The 11,483-nt window shown below is 38.5% G+C and overlaps 2 protein-coding genes across 2 annotated transcripts; both read left to right on the forward strand.

Annotated features, from left to right (window-relative positions):
- The first annotated feature begins 356 nt into the window (after positions 1–356).
- On the forward strand, positions 357–1,265 carry LOC110923924. The gene has a single exon (XM_022167977.1). It carries the CDS (start codon positions 357–359, stop codon positions 1,263–1,265), a length of 909 nt encoding a protein of 302 aa, XP_022023669.1.
- Positions 1,266–5,058: 3,793 nt separating this feature from the next.
- On the forward strand, positions 5,059–7,840 carry LOC110921968 (cysteine-rich receptor-like protein kinase 2). The gene is made up of 8 exons (XM_022166290.2): positions 5,059–5,593; positions 5,697–6,109; positions 6,193–6,312; positions 6,395–6,501; positions 6,581–6,791; positions 6,870–7,101; positions 7,186–7,339; positions 7,431–7,840. The coding sequence occupies exons 1-8, from the start codon at positions 5,226–5,228 to the stop codon at positions 7,680–7,682; spliced, it is 1,857 nt and encodes a 618-aa protein (XP_022021982.1). The 5' UTR covers positions 5,059–5,225; the 3' UTR covers positions 7,683–7,840.
- The last annotated feature ends 3,643 nt before the right edge of the window (positions 7,841–11,483 follow it).

Here is an 11,483-nt window from a genome sequence, read left to right on the forward strand (position 1 = left end):
CCTTTCAAAAAAAAAAAAAAGAAAAAAAAAATCATAGCGAAATACACTGCTCAACAAGCTTCAACTGATGGCCCACTTTTCTTAAAAATTGTAAGCAGGCCCAATTTTTAAGACACGCCGACGAGTAGCCAATGTGAAATATTGAATGATATAGAGCCAATGATCAATTTAGTTGGCCCAAACAGAACTTTATATCAAAATTACTATAACCTGGTCCAAAATAATACCAAATTTTGCAGCCCCTAATATCTTTGTACCAAGTTTCGGTTGATATCATCTTTTGTACACCAAATGGGGCGGAGGCGGTGCTTCATAGTGCGAACAGGTTCCTGAACTCTTTTCATGAAGATGGGTCCATGGCCTTGCTCACGGTAGACTTCACCAATGCTTTCAACATGGTTGACCGCTCAGCGTTCCTCCAACAGGTCCACCAACGTTGTCCATCTATCTATCGGTGGGTCCAGTTCCTGTACGCCCAACCCGCTAGGTTGTATGTTGGCAGCGATTGTATTAGGGCCACCATTGGAGTGCAACAAGGAGATCCCTTGGGGCCCCTTCTCTTTGCCCTAGCCTTACACCCACTTATTCTTCGTGTCCAGGAGCACTGTAACCTCCCCTTTCATGCTTGGTATTTGGATGATGGCACGGTTATTGGTAATGCAATGGAAGTTGCTAAGGCATTGGACATCATCAACACGGAGGGACCATCCCTAGGGCTCCATCTCAATATTAAGAAAACGGAAGTGTACTGGCCATCGTGTGACGGTCTCAAGGTTCAGGACGGAATTTTCCCGAGAGGGATAAGTAGACCTGAGAGGGGGGTTAAGCTCCTTGGGGGGGCGGTTAGCCGAGATTCTGCTTTTATCGGGGAATTAGCAGGGCGGCGGGCATTGAAAGCGGTTGACCTTATGAAACTCTTGCCCTGCCTTCAGGACCCCCAGTGCGAGCTTCTTCTTTTAAGGCCATGCATGGGGGTAGCTAAGTTACTATTTGGGTTGCGGACCTGCCAACCCCACTTGATGGCCAATGCAGTATCCTGTTTTGATGATGGTCTTCGAGAGGCTATCGAAGACATTGTTGTTTGCGGGGGGTCCTACTTCGGTGACCTTCAGTGGCGTTTGGCATCTTTGCCGATGCGTCTGGGGGGTTGGGCCTCCTCTCAGCTCGGGATGTTGGAGTTTATGCTTTTGTGGCGTCTAGAGCTCAGTCGTATGTATTGCAAGACCATATCCTTCGGAACAGCGGGGTTGTTAAGCTTGACGTAGACTACCAACAGGCCCTTGAGTACTTAAGTATCTCTCTTCCAGACTTTGATATTGGCGGTTTCTATAATATGGACACCGCCCCCCCAAAGCCACAAAAAACTTTGGCGAATGCCCTATTTGACAAAATCGCTCGGCTGGGAGAAACATTCGATTTGTCTCCCCGCCAGAAGGCGGTGATTGAGTGCTTGAAAGGCCCCCATGCGCAAGATTTTTTGACTGTTATCCCGATCGAGGGGCTGGGGCAATGCATGTCGGCTGTTGAGTATAGGGCTATCCTCAAATACCGGCTGATGATCCCTATGTATTCAGAAGACGAAACCTGCCCAATTTATCGTAAAGCCTGCATGGATAAATACGGGGAGCATGCTATTCATTGTAAGGAGCTCCCTGGTTTCAAATATCGGCACGACTGGGTGAGAGATGTCTTGGGGGACATCTTGAGGAGAGCGGGGATTTCTGCCAAGAAGGAGGCCCCTGTGAATTTCCTTACAGATCCGATGGAAGGGAGATCTACATTAAGACCAGTGGATCTGCTCGTTTTTGGCTGGGCGGGAGGGAAACATGCTTGTGTGGATCTCACATGAGTCTCCCCCTTAGCTGGTTTAAGGGAAAGCGGGTTTGTAGCAGGACAGGCTATAAGGAAAGCGGAATCTAAAAAGGTGGATAAACACGCTAAAGCATGTGCTGATAACCAACATGCATTTGTCCCCTTCGCCTTCGACACCTTTGGCTCCCTAGCTCTAGAAGCTATCCGTTTGTTGACTAGGGTTCAAAAGGTTGTCCACAACAGTTGCTCATCAACAGGGGGGCAGGGGTTTGTCTTTAATAGGCTAGGGTTTGCTATTCAGAAGGGGGTAGCGGCGCAGCTTGTTGCTCGCTTACCTGCGATATTGATGTAACTCGGCTAGTTGTTTATATATAAATAAAAATTTATAATTTAAAAAAAAAATAAACTCCAAAATACACGGCCCACAATAAAAATAGAACTCGTCAATATGCACCAGAGGTGCACCAACCGGTTAATTTTAATAACTAGTTCGGTTAACCAGTTATACTATAACTGGTTAATTTGACTTTAATCGGTTATTTTTTTAATTGGTCCGGTTAATAATTTAAACCGGTTATTTTTGGTTTCTTTTTGCCTTTTTTTTATGAATTAACCGGGTTTCCGTTATTTTGTGCACCTCTAATTTCCAACAGCTCACTTGAGTTTATCAAGGTATCCAATAATGTCAAAGATGTATGCACCGATTTTGAATATTGAATTAACCAGCTTGGACTTTTCTAAATTCTAATAATGCAACTTCACTTCCGGTTCCGAATAGAATTTTAATGCTTTCGAATTTCAAAGAAGATAATAAACTTATTTTATTTTGCAAATTAATAACAAGAATTTAATACAAAAATTGATTATCGGCCCAATTAATTCGCCTTGATTATCGGATGTCACATGACGATTAACCAGATTTGAGAAAAAAAAACATCGAATTTGCGTTCTTTATCTATAATTTTTGACCAACAGAAACAATTTTATTATTTAGCAGCCTAGCGACAAGCTGCGCAAAGAAAATACAACCACTAGAACAAAACAAAGAGATCGAAACAACCTAAGAATTTGGTTATCTATGATGTTGAGTGACGCAGAGTGCAAATGTATAAAACGATGATAGAGATAATTTAAAAAAAAAGTAGTATATTAATAAATGGGAATATTGGATTTCCCAACTATTCGTCGTTGGCCGCCAACAGTCCCAACTTAAAAAATAACCATTAGCACTCCCAACTATTGATATATTGGCCAGCAATGGACCCTGACTAACAGAACACTAACGTCGTTAGTCTCCAGTCGCTGGAAAACCGTTTTTGTGCAGAAAAAGGTTTCTAAAGGTCCGATCTAAGGTTACAAAGAGGTTTGAGACGAAAATGTTGTGTTTTCCAGCCAAAAAGTTGAGTTTTTAGGCCAAAAAGAAGTTTTCCGGCGAAAAAATAGTTTTCCGGCGACTTCAAAAATTGGGATTTTACTAGAAAAAGGTTCTTAAAGGTGCGTAATAAGCTTAGAAAGAGGTTTGGAACGAAAATGTAATTTTTCGGCCTAAAATGTGTTTTCTGCCCAAAAACGTTTTTCCGGCGACCGGAGAGTAACGGCGTTAGGGTTCTGTTAGTCAGGATCAATTAGAGGCCAATATGTTAATAATTGGGACTGCCAATAGTTATTTTTAAAGTTGAGACTGTTGATAACCAACGATAAATAGTTAGAATTATTAAAATCTAATATTCCTAATAAATGAATAACATGTTACATCAAAGTCATTTTCTTACAGTCAATTACAAGAAAACATTACATCTCCTCAATCGAGTGCTACTTTGACCGGTTCTATATCTATAATATATTACCAAGCATGGTCATCAATTTTAAGGTACAACATATAATCATATATTGAAAACCTCAGGATAAATCTGTTTTTTAAACAATTCTTACACTTTTGTCTCCTCAATTTTACTTAATTTTTATTTATTTAAATTATGATTACTCAATAACCCTCACGATTTTTAACATCTATCACTTTTTCATATATTATTACTTTTTTAAAAAAATTACACCACAAAAATGGAATTTTTTCTCTTTAATTTGAGTAACATATTGATATAATTTTAAAGTTTAAAAAAATTGATATGTTACATTAACGGTTTTTAGGGGTGGACAATTACTGAACCGTTAACCGAATCAACCAAAAATTGGCTATCGCTTTTTTTGTACCCTCAGTTAACCAATAGCAACCGAATCGAACCATTTATATCTTTATATATTCTAGCTTTTATACATGTATATTATGTTTATCACTTTATATCTGCATTTCATATATATTATATTTTATATCTTCATTTCATGTATTTCACAAATTATGTGAACCCTTTTTTATGTATTTAGTTAGGCTATATGGTGTGGGATAAAGACCCTAGGGGCTTTATTATGCAAGTAAGCGGAGGGCTTTGTTGTTGTGGAATTAAACCCCTTGGATAGTAATTAAAAAAAGAAAGAGTAAACTTTCGTTTTGTTCCCTCTGGTTTGGTCATTTTAACGGTTTTGCCCCAAACCTTTAAAAATAGTCATTTTACTCCCTGTGTTTTGGTTTTGTTGCCAGTTTGCTCCCTGCCGGGAGCAAAATGGAAAAACAAACAATTTGGATGGAGTTAGAGGCGGGGAGCAAACCGGCAAAAAAACCGAAACATCAGGGAGTGACCAAACCACAGGGAGCAAAACGGAAGTTTACTCAAAAAGAAAAAAAAAGAGGAGGAAAAAAAAAACAAATCTAATTGGTTTATGTACATGGCCCCACTCAATTATTCTTCTAGTGCTCATTATGTGGCAGACGAGTTGGTCCGTGGCGCCCCCTCTGACGCCCTATAGGGTTTTATATGGTTGGCATGAATGGGAACGCAAACTCACACCATATAGCCTTCAGTAAAACCATTTAAACTCGGATGTAAAAAAGGTACAAGATTCTACCTTGAACAAACAAAAAAATGAAAAAAAAAAAGAAACTAGAAAATAATCCGGATTTTTTACACAGATCAGTTTGGCATTGTGATGAAGGGGAAAGTTATATAGAGGAGAAACACACACAAAAAAAAAAAAAAAAAAAAAAAAAAAAAAAAAAAAAAACTAAATAAATCAAAAAAAAAAAAATTTCAAGATTGGTGGGCAAGTGGTATACCAAAATAATTCTTAGAAAAAGGACACCATGTGACCATTCAGAGTTTAGACCACAATTACAAACTGGCTATGACTATTACACCAACGAGAAAATAGAAAATTCAACACAAAAGTCACCCACTTTTAATGACTCCAAGTCAAGTAAACAACCTATAAGATTTTTCAAAACAACTATAAACAAAGATAAACCTTTCCTCATTCTTTCTGTTGTCAATTTGTTCAGGGTTCTCACAGTGGCTGTGCTAATGGCTTTCTTGGTTGTGTTGCTTGTGTTATTGTTCACTAAGCCAGGATTTTCACAGAAAACTGATAGTAACAATACTAACGTTATCGCCATGCGTTGTGGTCGTAACGAACTAGTAAATCAGCCAAACTTTATCAAGAATCGCAACTCAACGTTTCGTGATCTCAGAGCACAATTATTGGACCAAAGGGTACTTTATGCAAGAGCGCAGGCTTTAAGTTCAGGAGACTCGGTCTTTGCAGCCGTCCAGTGCCGCAACTACCTCTCTACAGATCAGTGTGTCGCTTGTTTTGATGAAAGTGTTTCTGAACTGCTCATCTGTAATTCTGGAAATGGTGGTTTTGTTAGTTTTGATAATTGCTATGTCAGGTAACACTTTTTATATTTACCATCTTATCATTTATTATTATCCGTTTAAAATGTCCAAGAAAATTATATCAGTTAAAATTGTAATATCTATATGTGTTCTTAGGTATGAAGACTATGCTGGCTTCTATAACGACCCTTATGTCATGGCGGATGCGGATCAGACTCCAACTTTAACATGTGGAAACGAATCAGCATCTCAGCCTACAGTATTTAATCAAGTTATAGATGCGTTTTTATCCGATATCACAAAAGCTACTCCTAAAACCTCAAACTTCTATGTGGCATCCACAAGGCAAATCACAGGTGAAAACAAAACGGTGTACGCGACTGCACAGTGTGTCGAAGGTATGGCTCAGGACAGTTGCCAAACCTGCATGAATTCAGCTTATGACACATTGAATGATTGCTTTCCGAATACACAAGGAAGGTTCTTCCACCTTGCTTGTTTTGCAAGGTATTCAGACACTCCGTTTTTTAATGTCAACCAGACAATAGACATTACAAATCTCTTAAAAGGTGACCGGTAGTTTCTTCTTACAGATAATTAAATAACTAAATGCTAACCATATTGATTTAACTTCTGTATGGTTATATGATAGGGCATTCAAGTAACGTAGCCGTAATGGCTGCAGCCGTCGCTGGTGGTGTTCTTTTTCTCCTTGTCCTTCTTTCATGGTTATTGTATCGATCATGGAAGAAGTCTAAGAAGACCGAACAAAGTGATTGTAAAATGAGATAATTTCTCATATACTGTTTCTCGAAAAGATATACTTAATCTAATAATATACATGGACATAACAGAATTTGAGGGGGCAGTACATTACAATTATAAAGATCTGCAGCTGGCAACCAATGATTTCAGTGAAGAAAATATTATAGGAAAAGGAGGTTTTGGGGAAGTGTTTAAGGTAATTAATATAGAGTAAATCAAGCACTTGAGAACTTATATTAGTTCTTTGACCAAGTTTCTGGATGGTTAATTAATAGGCAGTCTTTGATGACAATAATGTGGTGGCAGTGAAGAAACTTCTATTAACACATAATGGAGCAAAAGAAGAATTTGAGAATGAAGTTATACTTATAAGTAACATTCATCATAGAAATCTTCTACGTCTCCTTGGATGGTCCATTGAAGGATCTTATTTACTTCTCGTCCTTGAATACATGCCGAATGGAAGTCTTGACAAGTTCTTATGGGGTAAGTTGAAGTCGCCGTACTACTTATTAACAAGCACAAAAGGGTATATATGTGCTAACAAATATGTTGGTAATGAAGGTACAAAAAGAGGGACTCTCAATTGGGACCAACGCTATGAAATAATATTTGGGATAGCTAGGGGTCTTGCTCACCTCCACAATGAATTCCATATCAAAATCATCCACAGAGATATCAAATCTGCCAATATCCTCCTTAGTGACGATTTTAAACCCAAAATAGCGGATTTTGGGTTGGCAAGGTTTCAACCGGAGGACCAATCTCAAGTTCGCACCAAGTTTGCCGGCACATTGTAAGATGCTCACTCTCATTAATTAAATCCTCTTTTTCTCTGTCACATGTTTTTTTATGTTAACTATATATAATACCATGTCAGGGGATACACAGCACCGGAGTATGCACTTTGTGGTGTTCTATCAGAAAAAGTTGACACTTACAGCTTTGGAATTGTGACTCTTGAAATTATTAGTGGCAAAAGAAGTACAGAAGTGAAATCAGGAACTCAAGATACCGATTACCTCATAGAACATGTGAGATGCCAAAATTACACTATGTCCCTTGTATGTTGTGTAGTGTTTCTAACTCTCTAAAATTGTTTGTTTGGCATCTGGCTAACAACAGACGTGGAAGTTGTACGAGAAGAAAACGCATGTAAAGGTCATAGATGATACATTAAACTTGAACCAATATGAACAAGAACATGTGATGAAGATCATTGAGATTGCCTTGCTGTGTACCCAATCACCTGCTTCGAGTCGACCCACCATGTCCGAAGTGGTTTTGATGCTTCAGGAAGGCCAGTCGTTAGGGAAACGAAAGCTAACGAGACCTACTTTTGTAAACAATCAAGATAGAAGGATTCATATAGGCTGATCAAGACCAAGCAACTCAACAATCACAATCATAAAAGGCACGTACACAACAGATTTAAAGAAGGTCATTCTATAAAAGCAACATGCTTTCAACTATGTGATTGGTATAATGAATGATAATAAATAATATGAATGTAGATACTTTTTTCTTATGAATGTAATACTGTAACTTTTTTTTAAGAAAAAATAATTATTCAAAGTAAAGTAAAACACTCGGGTTTGTTCGTTTTTATACATCCCACAAGGCAGATATAACCAAGCAACCAAGGCTTTACAATGTTGCAACTAGTAAGCCATGAAATAGAAAGTGTAAAACTTCAGTATCAAATTGTGAGAGGAAGCTTTTATCTTTTATTTTATAACTAGAATTAAACACCCCCCGCGTTGCGGCGGGGGCCTAAAACTATGGCAAATAACATCAATGCCACACCGCTGATAGCGACCACCAACACTGAAGTTGCGGCGTGTTAATGCGAAAATATAAGACCGAAACATATAACATGAAAAAATAACTATGTCGATTTATGACACATGCGTTGCGACGAACTTGTTACATGGGAAAAAAATAGACATAAAAATGTTGAACCGTACACGTATGTTGCGCCGCGTTAACTCGCAAAATAACGTAGAAAAGAATAATTAAGTCAATGTAGGATCCGCCCGTTGCAGCGAACTTGTCAAAGGGGGAAAATAGACACATTGCGACATAACTGTCAAATGTGAAAAAATAGACGAAAAACGTTGAACCACACACGCATGTTGGGACGTATTAGCTCGCAAAATTTAGAACGAAACGTAAAACGAAAAACTTGCGAAAGATAAAAATTATGGGGACCAAAGTTGTAAATAAAAAGTTTTGGGTTAAATTACAAAAGATGAAAAGTTTTGGGTTAAAACTAAACAAATTAAGTGTTAAAATACAAATGATTAAAACTTTTGGGTTAAAAATGAAAAGTCACAAATTTTTTTTGAAAAACCCCCAATGCTTGGGGTACAACACATAATGCAACAATTTGTTGCAAATTTATATTATGGTAATATAATAGATAACTTGGCAGTCCATAATATGTTTGTACAAGTTTCGGCCCACCAACAAATGATGTCATCATCTTTTGTAAACTCCAAAATACACAGCCCACAATAAACACAAAACTCATCAATTTGCACAAGCCAACTTGAGTTTAGTTATGACAAATCCCAATGTCAAAAATTAAATTGTAAAAATGTAACCCAAGGTATCCAATATCAAAGAGTTGAATATTGAATTAACCACCTTGGACTTTTCGAGTGCAATTTCACTTCACAATAGAATTTAAACGCAGAAGGCCAACTTGTTCGCATGGAGGGTCGTAAGAAAGGTATCAAACGGACTCCGATTGACCTCATTCAAACGGCATTGTAACCGTCTCATTGAACTCTACGATGTGAGATTTTAGGTTTTTGTTTTTAGAGGTTTGGCTTGTACATTTTAGACTTTTTGTTTACATCATTATGTCTTTTTACTTATCATTGTGTCTTTTCTATATTTGTCACTGTGTCTTTTTTCTTCGACATTGTGTTATCTTTTTCGGCCTTGTGTTGTGTTATATTTTGCGATCCATCGTGTCTTTGTACACTTGTTATTTTTAGGAGCCTTAACTTTACTCATGTATATAATTGTCCTCGATAACATAAAAGAATACTCCATATCTTTCTGTATCAATCCTACTTGTTTGGAAGTTAAATTTAGAAGAAAGAAAAGCAAAGCAACAGCTTGATTGGATTTATGTTTTTTTTGTAATAATTATAAATAACATATACATAAAAGAAGATAGTAGCTAGCTAGGACCAAGTTGGGTGAATCCAGGCGTGAGAGTAGGCATGTTTGATTCCAACTCCAGCAATTTGTTGAATGTTATTGCTGTTGCCATTGAAGGTGTGATAGTTGCATGTTTCAAGTGAATAAAACACTATCTACCATTCTTGGAATGCAGTCTTGGAAAAAAGATCTTGTTCTCCAATTCTGGTGCTTTAGCTTCAACGCAGAGACATGTGGTACCGTCAATGTAAATCATGTACCTTCCTAAGCTCTCTACTTTCTCCCACTCTTTGTTACGACAATTCAACTTCAATACCTCAACATATTCTCCAAAGTCGCCTACTACAACTAGTACAAATTGTCGATCGGATTTCACTAGAACGTTCTCCTCCTTGGCGTTTTCTCGAAACAACTTTCTTATAATAGCAACCTTGTTATTTGAATAAATTTTAAAAAACATACACTTCTCCCTTGTCACATAGGACAAAAACATCTCGGCCGCAAATTGTTGGAAAACAAAAGTGAGCCCCACCAAAATCCAGACCAATGACACGTGTCACACCCTAACCGATGGCGGAAACATCGAGGCTCGGCACTGAGCGAAACAGATTGTCCAGAAGTTTCCATAACAACTATATTTACCAAATTTAAAACAACACATCCCATACCATGTCATATAAGATAATACAATTATTACAGAAAAGATCTAGGCAAATTGTTCTGTTTCGACAACTCATTTCAACAACTCAGGTTTCATTAGTACAGACAACTATTTGTTGGTTCCTAGGACTCTTTCCTAGCCTTGATTTCCAAGCAAATAGGCATCTTAAGCACCTGTCACATACGTTAAAGTAAAAGTCATTACACATAATGTAAAGGTGAGCATACAAGTTTGATAATAGCATATAGAGTTCGAAATAGTTTATGCATAACCAGCACGTACACTGAGTAAAACGAAGCATGTTAGTTATCGACATGAACCTATCGATACCAATGACTGCGGGTTGGCTGCCCAAGGCAGTTCGTAATACATGATCACCGCTGTAATCCATACAAATAATTGTCCTTAACAACCCCTGCGTGAGCAGGTGCCGAGTCCAAACTATAATACTATCGTTGCTAAGGCAGGTAGACAGCATTCCATGTGTAAACATAACAAACAGGCATTCATTAAGTCACGTATAACATGCGGTAACGGTTAGCGTTTAAAGTACTGCGTCGTGTGTTCGATTGTGATTTTGTATAAGTAACGCATGTAACACCCAAAAGTGCGTAAAGCAAAAAGGGGTCGAGTATACTCACAGCGGTTGGATGGATTGAAGGGAGCGCGTAGAGCGAGATTAGCCTGAATAGATTGATTGTTTAACGATAAGCGACACGTAAAAGGAAACAAGGAGTGCGAGTGGGTCGGTCAGTAGTTCGATCGGATGGTAGTCCGATCGGACAGCTGATCGTTCGAGTGACAGTCCGTTCGGACGGCTGTCCGATCGGATGGCCGTTCGAGTGGATTGTTTCCTCCTTTGAGAAGGATGTGTTTGTGTATGATGGCTTGACTTTTGAAGTTTTTGTTGTAGCATTTTGAAAACATTGAAGTACCTCTACCTTTCAGGTCGGTCGATCGGACGGTCGTTTGATCGGTCGGCGACCCGATGGGTTGGGCACTTCAGTGAGAACAAGTTCACAGCAGGTGGTCACTCGATCGGACAGCGGTTCGATCGGGTGGCATCCCTAGTGCATTGAACATGTTGAAAATTGTTTAAGTGTTGAAGTTCAATTGTCACATGTTCGAGTGGTTAACCCGGTTGGATGGTAGTTTAATCGGACAAAAACTCGTTCAACGATCAGACTCCAATTGTTGGTGAATAGTCTAAGTGTGGGACCCAAGGTGCAAGTCGTTCGGTTAGGCCAGTCGTTCGGATTGGCTGTTCGATTGGACGACTGTCCGATCGCACGACACTCCGTCCTGGTCGACTTGTTCGTCTTACACTTGGTTTGTTTTGATTG

Source organism: Helianthus annuus, chromosome 17 (genome assembly GCF_002127325.2).
Source record: "Helianthus annuus cultivar XRQ/B chromosome 17, HanXRQr2.0-SUNRISE, whole genome shotgun sequence".
NCBI classification, from domain to species: Eukaryota; Viridiplantae; Streptophyta; class Magnoliopsida; order Asterales; family Asteraceae; genus Helianthus; species Helianthus annuus.